The sequence below is a fragment of the Mastigoproctus giganteus genome, chromosome 11 (assembly GCF_048544385.1).
Source record: "Mastigoproctus giganteus isolate SK-2022 chromosome 11, ASM4854438v1, whole genome shotgun sequence".
NCBI lineage: Eukaryota > Metazoa > Arthropoda > Arachnida > Uropygi > Thelyphonidae > Mastigoproctus > Mastigoproctus giganteus.
In genome coordinates this window covers 26,323,312-26,343,138 of record NC_143585.1, presented here as the reverse complement: position 1 = coordinate 26,343,138, position 19,827 = coordinate 26,323,312, and the positions used below count along the sequence as shown (strand labels likewise).

Here is a 19,827-nt window from a genome sequence, read left to right as displayed (position 1 = left end):
TTCAGTAACTATTTTCTTTGGTTCTCCTTGCCTGGGAGAATTATCACTCTCCAACACTCTAAGGCCAAATTTTCCAGGCTGGATAAGTCACTTTTGGGGGAACTATCTTTGTTATCCGATTTCGGGAAGCTATCACCAATTGTGAGAAAAATTCTGGTTGGCACTCGCCAATTGTGGGGGGGGGGTATCTTTTATTTTTCTCTTTACTCTAGCTTCCCTAGCTTGGATAGTTCATACCACTAATTGTTGATAGTTGGTGTCAATATCACACATAAGCTCAAGATAAAACAACAAACTAGATTTATTTTACACAAGATATTTACACACACTTTATAATTCATAATATCGAAATTTTACAACAATCAACTATTACTATACATGTTATGAAGTCTACACTCATCTTTGTTCTTCTAACCATAATTGTAACTTCCTCATCTACTATACAGAATGCTAATAACTAACCAATACAATCATTTGAGGCTAACACAATCATTTGAGCCTTTTCAGGCTTAACAACTTTCCTTGTTCTCAGACACTTCTAATCACAGATGAGTAACACACACTTTCTTTCTCTCTTTCTCCCAAGTTATTGACTCTACTTCCTATCACTTACAATATATTCTGTTCCCCTGGTTTCAGTTCTTTACTAAATGTCCTGTCAATTACTTTTTCTTTCGTTTATTTATTTCTAACACCGTTTCCGCTAATAATAATTCTATATAAACTTACTTGCATTCCTTTTCTACCACCTGGATGAGTTCTTTTTTTCTTTTTGTTTCTTCCTATTTCCTCTCTGGCTTGGTCACCGCAAACTCGCTAGATGTGCTCCAGGCTCGACCTCAGACGTTCCAACTGCGCACAGAATCTTTTTCCAGGACTATTGTGTTTAGCCCTCCAAGGGTAACTCGGACGACCTTCCTTACTCAGATCATTCCTCCTTTGCTATTTTCTTTTCCCACTATACTATCATCTTTCCGGAACTATCTATATGCATTTCCCACACTCCCAGAATTTCCTTCAGCCACTTTCAAGCGCCTCCCCGGGATTCTCCTCCGCTTCGGGACTCTGACCTTCGGGCTCTCCTTTTTTTTTTTCCCTCCTGTCTCCCTCTCGCATCAGAGTTTTGTTTCCAACTCTCGCTTATTTTCCATCCAATCATATTTTTCTCTCTCTCTTCATCTTGAATTTCATTCGCTTAATTTTCTTTTCTCCTCGCCTGGACCCGCGTCTGATAGGTACAGCTCCTTTCTTTGTATTCACAACATCCGGGCTCTAACCAATCTCTAGAAATTATCCTGGGATGACCATTTCACTTACCTCTTCTGTCACGCTTCCCTACAAGACATCGCCTGTGAAATCATTGAGTGCTTCCCATGTCGGCCTGTTTGTACTTTGTTTACATCTCGAGTCTGTTTACTGATCTGGGTTTGTTTACTGATCTGGGTCTTCCTTTTGGATGGAGATGGAACCACTTTAGGGGTGTGGGCGTTCTTTTGTCCCCCGTTACCGTCAGCAGCCACAGCCCTATTTTTTTCTGTAGGCACGAACTGCGTCAAACTGGCCTACCCATTGTATCATAATCTGGTCAGCGTCCCTCCTGCTGCTACACTAATCTCTCACTTTCGAAGAGTAAACAGCACAAACAATTCTGCTGAGTGCTTCACTGTTTTTAACTTAGTTATTTATTAAAATTTGATAATCTATAAATTCTAAAAATAAGTGTAAGAATAGTTCTTACACATACACCCCACAAATGGTGGAAAAGGCCTGGGTTCGAATCCCGTCAATGGCATGAGGAATTTTTATGGGCCTTTTTTCATAACGTTTCAGGCGAGGATTGTATGGATTTTTCCTCCAGGAAACTCGGATTTTTCGTCCAGAAAACAATCAAATCAACCACAGAATACACGCAATTTAATGACACAATATAGCGATGCCTCACAGCCTTAGTTGCTTTGGAAAAAACAAAAAAGCACCCTTTTTATGATTAACTTTTGCTGAAATAATTTTGCTATTTGGGATAGTATATGTGACTGATTATCATAATTTATTCGTCGCTAATTAAAACTTAATGTCCTAAAATAGTAACGTTTTTCTTAATTTTTAATGTCCTTGAAGCCATGCGCTGTTCACATAATTCGGATAATTTACCCCAAATACTCGATGCAGACTGTAATTTGGTCTTCACGTAAAGGATCTTCTCTTTCACTTACCTTTCTCGAACTGCGCAACCTTTGACATAAAAGCCGCTATGATCACCGATTCCTCCATTCACAAACGGTGCAGAGAAGGCCTAACATGGCAGCGAAACGAAAGACCCAACATATTATGGTTCCCGGGAGAACCGCCGTTGCTCAGGTGTTCGCAGGGTCGTTGCGAAACGCTTCGCAATTCATTGGCAGGCAGTGGCGGAAGCGAAAAATGCTCGTTTCGCAAATCATAAAGAGAAAGCATAGCACTTAAATGTTGCTTATTAGTTTATCCCTCTGCTGGATACGTACCGTATGAACCTGGAATTGAGATATGAAACAGAATGAACAAGCGCGTTGCTTTAAAACCGCTGATGGGCTTCTTAAATGGCAATAATTTCTCTGTAACTAGGCAATAATCGCCAAGGCGGTTAAAAGAGCTCTCTTCTACTTTGAAAGGGTTTAATGGGACTATCTTGTATAAGAGAAAGAGAGTTGGTGATTGTAAAGAGAGCAGTATGCCAATAAAATGGAACAGAGGCACAAAAATAAAATAAATTATATTTTGTAATAGTTTTCTATTTAATAAAAAATATATTTTAATGAACAAATTCGCCTGTTTGTTTAAATAAAGTCGTCTGAAATAAATTTCGGGTGCAATAAAAATGTACTTCTCAAATGCAATAATTTTAAAATCATAATTAATACGATGAAATGTAACCTGAACTGTTTTTTTTTTTTTAATCATGCATAGTGCGACAAAGAAAATATGATTCAGAAATAAAAGAAAAATAATCATGCAGAAGCAACGTGTGTTTATTAGCGGAGAAACTACCATACTGCCCAGGTCCCCCACTGGCGAGTAGTCAGGGTGGGCCCCACGGCTGGTTTAGCATGGTTGTTAAAGTTCACGTGGGGTAGTTGCGCAATCTGACTGGGAGAGGGCAGAATCTATAAAAATAGATTCTGCCCTCCCCAATTTCAATTTAGGAAACAGGAAAAAGTCTGATGGAGCCTGTGAGTGAGTAATGCAACACCTTTTTTGGGGGGGTGGTCGTTGTCATGCAAAAGACACAAATTACAATGTTCCAAATTTGGACTCATGCCCTTGATTCTCGCCAATGAACGTTTCGATATTTGTGGGTAGTATTCGCTATTTACAGTCCTTCATTCGAGCATGAATTCCTTCTGAATTATCCCTTTGGAATCTAAGGATCAGCATGGTTTTGATGTGTGATTTCTGAAAACGAACTTTTTCTTGAGATTGGTGAACTGGGCAGTCTTCATTCTGCACTTTGTGTTTTGATATTAGGATCGTACTGGAAACAACATGACTCGTCCCCAGTAATGACAGTGTTCGGAAAACTTTTAGATTCACCATAAGCTGTTTGCACAGAATCTCCAGTCGTTTGAGTTTTTTTTCATCACGCATTGTGTGAAGCACAAACTTGGTACACATTTTTATCTTATCTGGTAATTATGGACCTTATAAATTCCTTATTCACATTTAGTTCATTTTCTGTCATTCTGAGTGCTAATCAGCGATATCTTGCGAGTAAACTGCACACTTTTACATCAATTCTGGAGTGGAAGTCGTTTTCGGTCGCCCATTGCGAGCATTATCTTCCACCTCTCTCTCTACCCTCTTGCTTAAACCACCGAAATGCTTCATTACCATGAGCTGTTCGTTGTATTTCATGTTTTCTACTAAGCTTATTCTCCAGCTTTACACAAATGTTGGCAAATTGTTCCATTTTGAAGTTTCTGACGTCGAATTAATATACAATCCCAACTAGTGGAATTGCCAAAGTTGCACTTCCGTGCGTCTCTAGAGGCATGTTGCGGACCCATACTCTTATCCGATATTTTTATTTTATTCTAATCTCATTACTTTCTTGCTGCACTGTGTACAGAGTATGCTAAAAATAATAAATACATTTTCTGTTTATACTCCGGGACGACCAAACGGTCAGAGGAATTCACAAGGCAGACAAGAATACAAGAACCAGCACCGTATTCAGCAATCACGGGCTTGAACCCCGGTCACTCAATGCACCTGTGCTTATGCACCCGCGCGCCTGACCACTAGGCTACGGCGGTCTTCATATACTTCCCACAATGAACTGAAATTTTATAGGCAGATATTTATTTATTACCTCAATAGAATACAAAATATTTAAAACTCTGCTAGTCTGAATTCAAGTATTTGATATGGCCACCACCTTCATTTTCACTTTAAGACTAGACGAAAAAGAAAATTATTGAAACTTATCTTCTAATTGCATGTTTTAGTTCTGATAAATTCAACGCTCAGTTTTGAAAACACGATTTTTCAAGAAGCCCATGAGACGAAACTCGCAGGGAGTTAAATCGTGGAGACCATTTAATATAAAAATTCTAGCCAATAAGATTACATGTATTGCCAAATAACCTGCAAAAGACTATAGATACACTTTGATAGAAATGAGGTGCCGCTCTATCTTGCTAGAATACGGTTTAGACGAAATGACGACTGACAGCATCCTGACGTGGCCGATTGGTCAGCGAGGTGCGATGGCACACACACACACACACACTTTTTTTTTTTTTTTTTTGAACCGTGGTTCAAGCTCTCGTGACTGCTAATACGATTAGCAATTATATTCATCATTTATTGTAAATTCCTCTGACCTGGTGGTCGTGCTGGAGTATAAACCAGAACTTCTTTTTTTTTTTATCCGAGTACAGTACTGGCATATTCCCTTCCCTGGTTACTATAGCACTTCCTCACGGAGAGGAGTTTCGACATAGGCATAAGGGTTCTCCCTGGAGCAAATGACACAGTTGTGGGTACTAAGAGCGTCATGAAGGTAGAGGTGAGTCTCGACCTTTCACGATACATTAGTTGACCAGTCTAGACTTGAATCTTTCCTTTCTGAGTTACTGATTGAACAGAATTGGTCATGTACGGATGTAGTATTTTTTTTTCTTTCTTTTTTTGCCTGCTGACTTTTAAAACCGCCCTCTGCTTAATATGTAAGCGTTGGGCGCCATCCCTGCACTGCAAATGCTTGAATTTGGTGTTGAAGTAATTTCCTGAAGAGGTTTGGATATTTTCCTCAGCAGTCTCATCAGGGCTGTTAGTATGACTTCCAGGGAGAATGATGAGCACTTGATGTCCTTTCAGATTTTTCATTGAGGGGAATGAGTGCTTTATTGGAGCATTGTCCAGAACTCTTTTTTATTTCTATCTCTTCTCTTCTCTTCTCTGGGCTTTACGGGGCAGAACTATTTTTATGATAACAAGTGAAGAGGACAACGTGCTTCAATTGTCAGAATCACTTTACGGAGATTAAATAATGGATACAACGTTCCCGTGGATCACTGCATGATGATTAACTGACATCACCTAAAACAAAATTTAATTCATCATGCTCACCTGCATGTCTGATGAAATTATTTAAACTTGCGCATACATTATAAGTTCTATGGAACCGCAATCGTTTGGTTGTCATAGCAACCTATATGTGCACGTAATAAGATGGCATCTACGCATGCTTCTAGTTCTGTAGAATAATGATGCATTATTAAGTTTCGCACCAAAGAGGGAAGGGGGAAGTAAAAGTTCCTGAAATTTATCGGAGGCATCAAGCAAAGTGCGGAGAGAAAACTTGGAAGGACTTCAATATTCATAGGGTACAATCATTCAAGGAGGGTCACGAATACGTGTAGAATGATGCGCACAATGCAATCCAGAAACTGCAATCAATGCATTTCCTCGAATCTGAATGAACGATTTCAGGAATAGAACAACCTTTTCATTTTTTGAAAATTGAAGAGTTTGACTTCAGCAAAGCAAATCTGATGATGATGGCCACCATGTTTTGGGATTCCAAAGGGAACGTGTTATTCACGTTCATTTTTTGAACAGGTCCGTAAAATTAATGATAGTTATTAACAGGGCCGTGCAAAGGGGGGTGCATTGGATGCGCTGCACCAGGGCCCCCGATCTAGGGGCCCAATCGAGGGAGTCATAAAGTCTGAACATAAATAAATAAGGCTCCTTAATCCCTTTTTCATCCGGGCCCCCCAAGTACCTTTGCACGGCCCCGGTTACTAATGTGTTTTTCCGAAAACTCTCTAAAACTTCAGAAACAATCAACCAAGATGCCTTCTGTCCGTATATGACTAATCGAGCTAACTGGATTAGCGTAGGATGCTCTTTCCCATCCTTTGATATAATGCTAATTTGTCACAATATGACTTCCATCTGTTTGCTCTGCTGAAAAAGCATTTAGGAGACGAGAAATTCAGGTCGAATGCTGAGCTAGAAATAAAATTCCAAAATTGGGACATCAACCGAAAGAAGCTCTTCTCAAAGTAAATTTAATTGCATTGTGTGCTTTTGGTCCGCTTATAATTTTTTTGCACCGTGAACAAAATCAAAAGTAATTTGCGACAAGATTTTCTGGTTTATTGTATTAAAAAAATTATTCCCCTTCTGGAATATTAATTACATTAATTTCTGAAATTTTTGTCCATGATTTTTTTAAACCATTCTTTTTTTTATAAATTTAAGAATTAAAAAGAGCCGTTATTCTTTTTTAATTTTATCATCTGAAAATTACAGTCTTTTACTCAAAGTAAACACTGCAATCCATCTGGGATATATGAACTGCCCTTTGGAAGAGTGCCCATCGCCCAGCGTAATACCGCCGGCTCAACTGGTAATTAAAAATTTTCCAGGTCGGTTGTTCGAGGATGCGTCCAAATCTCAGATAATTCAAGAGCTAACAAATGCGATTTGGTGAAGTCTGGCCGTTAAACAGAAATATAACAAGGTTGGTGGAAAAAGTATATACGTACATATTGTAGTAAATGAGAAACAAACAAAAAAATAAAATAAACAGAATAACGAATGCGTCTAGACTTTTATTTTACTACTTTTCCTTTTAGAAAAATAAGTGTTGATGAATTCGGTACAAAATGTCGCAGAGGTCTCATGTCAGAAATTGCGCCTAAATTTCACCTAAAAGTCCACAAAATATAATTCTTAAATAGCTATTTGAGATATTAAATTTATTATATGGAAATATACGTTAAGAGTCCAATTTATTGTGCCTGTAAGTTGGAATTTTTGGATCTTCAGTTTTTCGAAAGTAAAAATAACTGTAGTGTACTTTATTTTTTTCTCACTACACTATAAAATTTATAGTGATTTATACTACGAATCACTACAAATACGAGAACATTACGGATATTCATCGATTTCGCTCCATAATAAGTTATACTGTAATTACGATTTTAATAATAAATAATTAAAATTTTAATTACAGATGGATTCGTACGTCTTATAATTCAAATATTAAAACTTTTATACAGGATATTTTTAAAGTTGCCTAATCCACACAATTGCATATATCTCTGGTTAAAGTTGCGGGAACAACGTATAATTTGGTGAACACGTAAATCGGAACGACAGATGGCAGCATACATCGTATGCATGCGAAGTCATTCGCGCAATCATCTGCTATTCGCCTCTGTAGTAAGCCATGGCATAAACTCTACAGCAGAAATGTTTTATTGTAGAGTGATATTTTAAATGCAGTTCTTTTGCAGAAGTGTTGACAGGAATGTTCAAGGCACACAAGCTACCGTGCAATACCTCAGGCGTTGTTGCAGAAAACTTGCAGTCCATGAAAGTCGGATCATCGGCCGTTTTCTTTAAAACAATCAACACCCAGCGACAGGGCCGTGAAAAAGTACTTGGGGAGCCCGAATGCAAAAGGGGTTAAGGGGCCTCGTTTATTTATTTTAAAACTTTGAGGGCTCCCTCGACTGGGACCGCCCTATATCGGGGTCCCTGGTGCAGTGCATCCAATTCCCCCCCCCCCTATTTGCATAGCCCTGCCCAGCAATATCTGGAAATGTTAGAGAGGTTCATATCTCAATTGATGCCTGTTGGGAAGGATGTTTCAACAAGACGTCTATACATATTTACGGTACCACTGCAGACAGTGAGCCCTCGTGGGTAGCACAGTTGGTAGGATCGTTCCCCCCACACCGGGTGGTAAAGACCTGAGCTCGACTCCCGTCAATGATGGGAGGAATTTTTATGGATCTTTTTCGCAACGTGGCTGAGTTAGCTGATCTCAGGCGAGGGTGACATGGTTTTTCTCCCAGAAACTCGGGTTTTTCGTCCAAACAGAAAATTGACCTCAGAACACACGCAATTTACAGGTAATATACACGGAGCAACATGGCCTTAGTCGCCGCTGCTCCTAAAAACCCAATAACAACAGCAGACAGTGAAATCTGTGATTGAAGATCGCATAATCTCTGATGGACCTGGTCGCCAAGATTAGCAGCCCTTACTCCTCCTGATTTTCTTCTGCGGGGATATCTTGAAGAGCTAGCATTTGTGACCAATTCACGCTCAATTGAAGAATTAAAGGACGCCATCACGAGTTAATTGCCAACATTCCTCATCACCCCAGGGACTCGCATCTGGTGAGTATGAGCGTGGCACACCCAGGGTCCTGAGCTGGATATCATCATTCTTTTTCTTGGAGATTTCTTTCTACTTCTCTCTCTCTCTCTCTCTTTCTCTCTCAGGATAACTCGAAATTTTTTTTTTTTTTGGCTGGTGCTTTCGCGTGGCCAAAACATGTTTCGTCGGGTTTGAGCGTGCTTTATACAGAATGAAGAGTATTTTCCAATTCTCTTGTAACTCATTCTGACCTCATACAACAGGTCTATATGTTAACCGAATTATATGTTGTTCCCGCAAGTATAACCAGAGATACATGCAATTGTATAGGTTCGGCGACTTCAAAAATAAAAGCAGTTCCTTGTAGCCAGTAACGGACCAAAATTGTTACCACAATGCGATAAGGCTCGACAACAGACAAGCTAACATAATGAAAGACGAAAACAAGACAAAAATAAATAAAATTCTTAAATATTCCTCGATATATTTTGTCTTTCAGATGTGCAACGATGCGTGCAAACTAGTATTTCATATGTTCTTCATACGAACTTAATTTAAAAATGTCTAATATTATTTATTAACCTACTTAACGCAAACGCATTTGTAGCAGCAGAGTAAGAAAAAAAAGTTTGAGTGTCACATGCGTACTCCAATTGGCAGGAATGATAAACAGAGATATTTAAAGATATTAATTCATGTTGCTGAGGGTGACTAGAAGAGATGATGAACATCTAGGAGGTCATTGCACTCAGCTCGATAACTTAAGCGGTTTCGCATAACAGATAATTATTGAAATGCATAATTCAACTGGTGGACTTAGTCGAATGCATATCGCGAGGACCTTGCTTTTCAGTTAATTTTAGCTAGACTTTAGTTTAACTAAAAAAAAAAAGGACCAATTTCAGTTTATCACTCAAAGGGTTCAATTCGATTCCTGCCTGAACGGAAGGAACTTTTATGGGAAAACCAGTATTAGTATATACAACTTTAAAGACACTATATAATGGCGCCTCATTACTTAATTACCCGGGAGCACATTCTAAATTATTCATATACTGCTATAGTTTATTATTACTTTAAAATTAGCTCTAGATATCTGAGGGACAGGGCTAACAGAATATATTCAAAAAGTCAATTATGTAAGAGAACATCTGTACAAAAGCACAGTTGGGGAAATTTATGTACAAATAAATAAACATGGTACTGGTTTTCCCATACAATTACAATGTAATTAAAAGGAATTAATGAAAAATTACCAGCACAAAATTTATACATTGATGGTAAATGTATTATATAACGGATTACTATAGGATTTGGAAGATCTTTAAAACTCTAAAATTAAAATAACTGATAACTGATCAGTAATATCCTTTATCTAAATGAAACGTTATCGTTATGCTATATATGAAAATAAAATGAAAATAAAACAGAATAAAATTCAACATTTTTAGTAAAAGATTAACTTAAGAATTTTCTATTATACGTGCAATATGAATTGCTCTATTACGACTAATTTTTTTAAATCTAACCTCATTGGAAGCATTCCTCTTAAATGCGAAGAATATCGTGCTTTTACATAAGTCAATCAATAAAGAATTTCACAGATAATTTTATAACCAACAAAATGTCTTCCACACACTCAGACGATATCATTTATGATTGACACTATCAATTAGACAAGAGATTAGTGCGCCCTCTCCTTGAAAATGGAAAAAAATATTCAATTTTTTAAATTGTTTATTATTATTATTAATATATATTTTTTAAAATTTAAATCTATCAGAAGTAAACACTTCTCCCACAAACGGCAGTATATGTTGGGGGGGGGGGGTGAATAAATTATTTTTATTGTAAAGGACACATAAGTACCATGACTTTACAAAACCCTTCAGGGCACCAAGTCTGGGGTTAAACGGCAGAGGTGCAACCGCAAGAATATTATACAGGATAACATAACAGCTACAATAAAATAAACATGAAAGAAAAAAATAATGTATTAATAAAAATAAAACGTTAAATTATCTTAAAAAAACACGAAAGCCCAAACAGAACAGGTCCGAAGTAGGAATATGACAGTTATCTTGAACTGGATTGTCTCTGACAAATTCGTGGTGAGCAGATACAATCTCAAATCAGTGTGTATACAGACGGAAGAGTAAGAAGCTTGGAATTGAAGTAGAGAGCTGGTTAGGGGATCCTCCAGCATATGGAGACAAATGTGTGGCATGAACTGCATGCATTTGTCTAGTATACTTTCCTTTGGACAGTTGGATGGTTCTGTTATCATGAAGGGGTGACATGTGGCGGCTCCTGAAAGCTAGTTCTTCTCTGCCATTATCATGAAGGGATAGCATAAACTTCAAATTTGGCCTGAGATGTGGTAGTGATTTTGGAGGAGCTTATCCATTTAATCCAAATATGAAACTACCATTTTTGCTTTCTTCTCAAACGATTCAACGATGGCATTGATAATTATAATGCAAGTTACTGACCGTTGATCTATCATGGAATGCATAATGAATTTGCTGAGGTCTGTGGGCGAGAATTTGGTTGGTAGCGTTTTCAACATTGTTTTCTCACGGAGCTTCAGTAAGCACAACGAGCAAGAGATGGGTTTAAAGTTCTTGACTTCAGTTTGCGGGGAAACTTTTGGGAGTGGCCTAACAGAATGCAAATTCCATTGTGAAGGGAAAAATTCTCCTTTTAATAAGGTATTGAAATTATTAGGAGGGGATCAATGAGATGTGGGCTCTAACATTTAATAATAAACTACATAACTTTTGCCGATCCCTGCCCACAGTACCAGTTGCAGGCAATTGATTAATAGTAGATATAAGGTTGTGGCTTGGTATTAAGATGGTTGCAAGTGCATCTCGGCACATCATCATCAAACATGGGGTATGAATCGTGGTGACTTTGCCGAAATCGTGAAATAAAGTCGTCCAGACTTCCGAATCAAACTGCGAGGAGAGTTTGTAATGTTTCTGTTGGTAGAGCACCTTTAGCAAGTGTGATTTCAAGGTGATATTTTATGACTTAAGACTTGAGGCTAGTTTTTTCTATAGAGTATGCTATTCGGTTTGGAATTAGTCCTATCCATTTCCATTATTTGTGGAGTTTTTGCTTAAGATTTAAGGTTTAAATTGCTCAACTTTTGGGTCTACCATTTTCTCTAGCATTTAGAGATGGTTATTTTCTTTGAAGGTGCAAAATTAGAAATTGTGACAAGCCAACGATTTAAAAGATTTCTGGCAAATTGATTATTACACTGTTCAAGTGCGTTCCATGGGACTGCAGTGGCTGCTTCAAGAGAGTTGCTGATGCTGACAAATTTTGGATCGTTATTATTTTAGTGTACTTTAGTGACAGTTATTCCAGACTACAACGTACACCCGTAAAACGTCGTAGTCTGGAATTGGAAAATATAAGTTAATTAAAATTGTCACATGCTTAGATTGATCATATGCCAATATAATATAAAACCAGGTTGTTAATAAATAAAAATTTTATTAATAAGGAGCAAAAAATAAATGGACATTAAATGTAAAGAGAGCAGAGGATATTAAACAAACTGAGAACTGAAAAATCGGGAATTGATATTTAAAAAAATGAAAGACAAGAAACAATTTTAAAAAATAATAAAATGAAATTTAAAGGTTTGCGTTGATTTTAAACAAGGGAATGCATATAGCCAGTGTCATAATATAAATCACCACCTAAGTGTAGTGAGCAGCTAATTTCAAGACCGAATCTGAAACGAAATTACAGGGAGTTTTTAATGTATTTTTATTTTATTAAATAAAAGTCTTGCATAATGTGGATAGTGAAAAAAACATTTAAGGGTATAACGACACCTGTATGAGCGATGCTTCTTCATGCATAACACTTTTCCATTCGTTTTATTCATGTTTCTATGTCGAAAAATGACTTCATAATTTCTGCCTCTATTAGAAAACAACTAGTTTTTACGAAATTTATGCTTTTAGTTTTTTGTTCAAAACGACTTACGTAATGAGGTGACTTTCATGTTCGTTGTTGGCTAGTGGAACAAATGGGACATATTGTGGTCCCACATGGAACAGAAGTACAAAAAATCGACTGATTCATTAGTATTCCTCATCTTCAAACGGGAGACACTTCCCGACACAGGAAACCGTTCCCACTTCCACGCTCGCAGGGGAACGCTAGGTTTCCTGCCCGAACCGATGCGCACATCTCGTCGTGCGCGTACGTTACGGGTTGCCCAGTGTTCGGAGCAGCTTTTTAAGAGACGGAATGGTAAGAAGAGGAAGCGTTTCTGAGCGTAGATTTTAACGCTGCGTTTTATGTCCACTGATTATTATAAGTACCAAGTTCGGTTTAGTTGTTGTCATATCAGAAGCCAAGTTTAAGTGTGTGAGTAAATGATAACTGAGGGTTGTGATGTCCAGCTGTTCTGAAGATGGATTTAAATGGAATACCGTCACATTAACGCCAAGGGAAGCGGCTCCCGCAGCGTTCCAACACCGCCACCAAGTGTAGCTTTGTCATGGCTGGTGCCGTGCTGAGGAAATGTATTTGACTAGTAACTGGTTGTCCTTGAGCAACAGAGGCACTAAAATAGGTTCGACAATTATTTTTCTATTATTAACTGTTTAGCATGCCATTTGGAATTATTCTTATAAGAGAATTGCATATTACTGGATTATTTATTCGAATTTTATTAAATCTAAATGCATTGTGTTACACCATACTTGTAGTCCCTCTGTCTTCTGTTATATGTTTACTAACAGACACTGGTGTTTATTGTGTATTTTGATGTAAGGGTGTGTTCATAGTACTTGTTAGCCTTGGGCATTTTGACTCACCTAGTTTGAGCTTCATTATCTAGTACAGTATAGTACTAGATAATGATACTTCTGTACAATTAACCTTTCTGTTAAACATCCTGAAAAAAACTTCCAAGTGATAAGTATTTTCTTCCTACTTCGGAGACTTCTTAACCTACATATAAAATGATTGAAAGAAACTCATATTTTAATTAGTAACACAACAGGCATGCAATATTTTGTATTTACAGATGTGACAATGCACTCAAGCAGCTATCATCGGTCATCAGAATGATATCATCGCAGACTGACTTGAGGGAGTCCCCTCTTGAGTCAGTGACCTTGAAGAAAGGGTTGCTATGGCAGCAGAGAGACAGATTTTTCAGTCGCTGGAAGGAAAGGTTCTTCGTGCTCACTAAGGACTATTTAGCATGCTTTAAAAAAGGGTCAAAGGTTGGAATTTCCGAAATGGGAGGCTTCTTATACAAGGTAATTTTGTCTAATCAGTAAATGAAAACTTTCTTAAAAATATGAGGTCATGTGTACGGTAAAAAGCAATATCTAATCGGATTTAATATTGACTTTCAGTTTAACTATATACCTAATAATTGTTCTTATAGTTTCTGTTAACGAAAAAAAAGTGGACTTTTATAAAGTTTTCAAATATATTTGTCTATTTCGGGGAATTTCATAACATTTAACTTGTAATTAATCTCTTGTTTTGTTAGTACAGTACAGTACTATATTACAAACTGATTTGTTTAAAGTTAAGTCTTGCGAATTATTTCATGTTTTGAAGTATAATACTTCAATACTTCAAGTATAATACTTCAAAACATGGAAGATTGGATATATAATTAAAAAGGCATATATTCCGAATATATCTTGAATAAATGCATATATTCGGAATATATGCATTTAATATTGACTTAATATTGATTAAATGCATATATTCCGAATATATGCATTTATTCAAGATAACACTTTTATTTGAATAAGTTTATACTTAACTGTGATTTGTTGCCTGTTCTTCCTGATGTATTATCCAGATTTAATTTGCCTTTTTTTATGGAAAAGTAAAGTTTAAAAAAATTACCAGTAATGCTGTTTTATTCTTTATGGTGCCAGTCACTTTTTTTTATTCTTTCCTTTTTCTACTCTCATATCCACTCATATCTTTTTTTTATTTTATTTTATTTATTTATTATTATTTTTTTTTTTAGCTGGTTTGCTTAATACTAAAAGAAATTCTTGTTTTTTTTATGTTCTTTTATTTTTGCTGTTATTTAATTTTTGGAGATATTTTTCTACTCACTTTTAAATGTAAGTCTTAATTTCAACTTAAGTTTTATAATGAAGAACTTAAAAATGAAGGCTATAAATTCGTAATGATATTTATCAGTCTAATCTTACTTATTTTGGCTAACATAATGAGAAAACATGAAATAAGCTTGGAAAAAATTGTAAAACAAAATTTACAGAGATATTAGACATTTACTATAATTCATAAGTATCTAATAAGTACAGTTTGAGGATCCCAGCTCTGACTGTGTTGTTATTATTATTTTTTAAATTTATATATGTCTGTTCTTCATTATGAAAAGAGAGTCCTTTTAAAGCATTAGTACATGTGAATCAAAATTATTAAGACTTTACTAACTTACAGTATAGTAATTGAACAGCTGCCATTAATTTCAGATTTGGAAATATGTTCAGAAATTGAAGTTTTATTACTGCCCATTTACTTTATTTATTTATATTTTAATTGTACTGCTTTTAGTATATAATTAATTACTTTTAAAAGCTTAAAACAATTATTTATACATAAATTTATAATTATATGCAATGCATAATAATGTTTTTCATTTTATTTGATAATTTAATTAAGATTCTTTGAAAAACTCTTTGTTTTGGAATATATCCCATAAAAGGTAAAATACAGAAACCCAAAGAAAAGTGATAAAATGACATGTAATGTACACTGTGTAAGGCTTAGTATATATGAGAAGAGCACAAGGGGAACTGCCAGGATGAAACTCCCCCCCCCCCCAGAAATGCCTGTAGCAGTGGTGTATATATATATATATTCAGATGTGTTCAGATATATATTCACATATATATTACATACAAAGTCATAAAATCGCTTATTTGTTAATATTCAATAGATATAATATAACAAAAAAATAAATAAAGTCAGTTACTTGATATATGTTAAGGATGGGTGCTCCAGAAAAAACAATTGTGTGGAGTGTAAGGCACCCCATAATTTCTTTATTAAAATAAATACATGGCACATCTGCCTTTATCTTATTTTTTGTAAAAAATAAAATATAAGAACAAATTTTATATTTTTTGTGAATCTATATTATTTTAGTATTAGTATTGGCAACGTGATACTGCAAAGAAAAGCAAAGCATGTACAGCACTAGCCACAAAAAATATGTAAAAAATACTAATATATTTTTGTTTATTTCAGGTTCAGAATCACCATTTGAGCAATTTTCCTCTGTTATGATCCCTGTGAATTATATTAATTTCTTCTATATCACGTTATTAAAAGTTATCTTTGTTTCTATCCTCTCCCTGACAGTACAGTGAGATTAATATATCATTTCTTTGGTGAGATCTGAGGTTGAATTCTATTGAAGAGATTTGGAGAAAGTCTAAAGTTCTCTTCAATCTTTGCAGTAGATATCAGTCAGAGGGAGTATCTTGTGAATTTTAAGTTTGCACAATATGAAATCAGCCTACAAACACATGATTGTATAGGCGTACAATGAAGATTGTATCTAGTACTTTATGAACTAATGCAGTATGACCCCCAATTAGTTGAATTACCAAGGAGCCCCAAAAAACTACCAAACAATCTCTGTTCTCCAACAACTTTAATAATCTCTGATGTTATTTTTCTTAATTTCCCACAGCCATATTTGCATATGTCAAACAATTTATTTACATTGACCTTCACATTTCTCTCTCTCTGATGGTAATGGTTGAATGGAGTGTTTAAAACTGTATGTGATCTGCAGCACTGATATTAAAGTCATGGGGCCCAGTATTCATGTTAGCAGGAGTGCTAGGCTGTATTGAGTAGAGTGCCAGTGTTTGAGCCCGGATGCCAGTAATTTGGAATTATTTTCAGGTTTTCCACTTAGTATCTGGAGTTAGTTGGTCTCAGGCCATGGTTGTAAAGTTTCCTCTGGGAGCTCCAGTTTCCCCTCACAAACAGAAAACCGACCATAGAACACACACACACACACACACACACACACACACACACACACACACACACACACACACACACACACACATTTTCCCTTCAAAATCCTATCAAAGTCACTATCAGCAGAGTTACAATAAAGATGAATGTTAATATATTTTTAGACAGTCAGATGGCACCATAAGTATTATTTTTGTTCAATGTTAGTTTAAGAGTAAAAAATTATATAATGCATGGGAGAATGTCAAGCAGATTGTGTGATTATTCTAAAGTTAAATAAGTGATTTTATCCTCATTGTTGCCATAAAAATAATTATTATGAATGAATTTCACTGAAATACAAGTTGCATATGAATATTGCTCCTTTTTATACTCCATTAACCTTCATTAATTGAAAACTACTTTTTATGCATTAGTGCAACGTGAATTCAATTTTCGAAAATAATTTATTGTGTAGTGTATAAGTACTGTGATCCATGATGCAGGAATAGTGATTGTTGTTCTTCAATTGAAAATTATTTAAATTTGTTTAATTTAATTTAAATTATTATATTAAATTAAATTATGTTAATGCTTCCAACCCTGTTTCTGTCTGAGACTTTTCCTTCATCTGACTGTTCCAACTAACTTGACAAAAAAAAAAGTCTACGAAAAAGTTTCTCCTAATTGCTGACTTGAATAGAGATCCATAATTGTAGTGACCTTTTTATATTACTCATAACAGTTGTAGAGTGTTTATATACTATAAGACATGTTAACTGTTTATTTAATAAGCTTTAAAATGATTTTTTACTTAAAAACAATACATACTGTGAAACCAGTTACAGTTTGTTTAACAAAACTCAGTATAGTTTCACATTTTTAAAAGTACATTCAAAAATGAAAAGCAGCTTACCAGGAAGGGGGAAAAATAGTTAATTTAAAGTAGAATGAATAAATAAAAGAATAAAATTAGACATATCTATTGGTTATATTATAAATATTGAGAGAACTGGCATATTCCCTTAGTGGCTTGCATTGCATGAGGATCTTTGAGAAAGTCTGTATTATTAGCTACATGGTGCAAGGAAGCCTGAGGCTTATGCTGCACCAGCCAAAAAAAAAAAAAAGATTCCTCAGTTACCCAGAGAGAGAGAGAGAGAGAGAGAGAGAGAGAGAGAGAGAGAGCCAAAAGTAGAAGGGAATCACCAAGAGAGAGAAGAATGATGATATCCAGCTCAGGACTCTGGGTCTGCCAAGCCCATACTCACCAGATGTGAGCCCCTGGGGTTTTTGGATAAGTTGACATTTCTGAAGAGCATGTTTGAGGAAACTATGCTTTATCATATCAGAGCTGGAAGGGGAGACAAAATTTAACACAAGCAATTAAATATCAAGCATTTCTTGACTCTTTAAGAATCTTATTTTATTTATTATTTTTTTTAATCATGAAACAGGAAAACTCAATTCAGTAATTAGTAATTTATTACTTTTGAAACTTCAGTACTAGTAGCATTTTTGTCCTTCTGTTGATGCATTGCTGAATGGAATACAGCTGCTGGAGAATGCCCAAAAATTAATTTTGGGCATCTCTGAATTTATTCTGAATCCCAATCATGCATCTCTACATTTATTTTCAAAAACTATCCTTGTGAAGTAAAATAACATTGAAGTTTGTCATTAATATGGAGGTTAAGAAAGAATGCCCAGGACAAACTATTAAAAAAAAGACACTTTTACCCTTACTGAAAAATATGAGATATTATATGGAAGATAATAAATATGTATGGGATACTGTTGAGAAAGCAGAACTAACTCTCTTATTAAAAATGGGATGGATGGTCAGTTTAACTGTAAATGAAACTTACCACACAGAATGCATTGCTATGAGTTTGATTAACAGTAATGTACAAACATGTTATTTAGAGTTGCATGGTCTGCCATGCTGTGTCTAACAATATATGTAATACCATTAAGGAAATAAAGTGAAAAAGTAATTTATTATTATATCAGTATAAAAATTGGAAATAGCAGCACCATGTTTATATTATTTCTGTAATGGCAGTTGGAATTTTTATATCAATTTTTAAATGATTGTATGTCATTATTTATGGAAAAAAAAATAGGCATTCTTTTATGAATTTTAGATATTGTATTATTAACAATAGGTAAAGTGCAGGTATTCTTTAAAGCACAAGGTCTTGATATCATCACCGTGGTTGCCCTGTGTCATATCTGTTATGATTTGAGTTTCTTAAAAAATCGTTTGAATTTTTATGTCTTGCTAACCCTTAGTTAGGGCTTGGGTACTCTTTCTTCATCTTTGTGGTTGCTATTTATTATGTTCTGTGGTTTATACCATTACACTAAAAAAATTCATGAATCAGTAAGTGTATAGACAGGGTGGCCATAATTAAAGTATCCCTATTTAGAGCTCTCTGTAGCTCTAAGTAATAAGTGGAATGCCACCAAAATTAGTAAGTAAACTATTCAAGGCATGAAGAGAAGGATCCATGAAAAAAAAAAGAAGTTCTAAAATCTGCTGATAGGGGATAATATGGAGCTGTACAAGAGAAATGATATGACAATGTACCAACAAATAAATAACTAAGACAAACCTTAATGAAATTTCAAATTGTTATTTGTGCTCTTTGCAAAAAAAAAAATAGAAATAAACTAAACTAAACTGCCAGAGGAAATGATTTCACATCTCCAAACTCACTCACAGTTTACTCCTGATGGGTGATGATATCGCTGATGGTGGAGTTGATTTTCGATGTTATTACCATTGTTCTGGACCAGAACTTGCATTCTATGCACAGTATGCTCAACTGCAGAATGCAACATCTCTGGAGTAATGTTCCGCACATGCTGCGTTACATTGTCCTTAAAGACAGCCAGGTTAGGGACACTTCCTCGATAGACATTGGCCTTGAGGTGACCCCCCACATCCAAAAATCACACAGTGTAAAGTCAGGCAAACATGGTGATCATTCATTGGGAAACAAACGACTAATGATTCTTTCTGCAGTAAAGTGATGCCAGAGAAACTGCTGTACTGGCCATGCAATATGAGGAGGAGCCCCATCTTGCATAAAAATTGTCTCATCCAGTTGAGGAATAATGAAATTGCTCAGCATGTGACGATATTTTTGTGCTGTA

General features: G+C 35.6%; 1 protein-coding gene across 3 annotated transcripts in view; it reads left to right on the top strand.

Annotated features, from left to right (window-relative positions):
- LOC150077822 (uncharacterized) overlaps positions 1-19,827 on the top strand; it is a 179,490-nt gene that overhangs the window by 132,876 nt on the left and 26,787 nt on the right. For 2 of the 3 annotated variants that reach the window (XM_090385473.1, XM_090385474.1), the window contains exon 2: positions 13,718-13,955. In XM_090385473.1, the coding sequence (XP_090241599.1) occupies positions 13,758-13,955 (198 nt within the window). In that variant the 5' untranslated portion in view covers positions 13,718-13,757. Of the gene's footprint in view, positions 1-12,936; positions 13,262-13,717; positions 13,956-19,827 lie in introns of those variants that run through there. The other variant, XM_090385472.1, reaches the window with a different exon arrangement.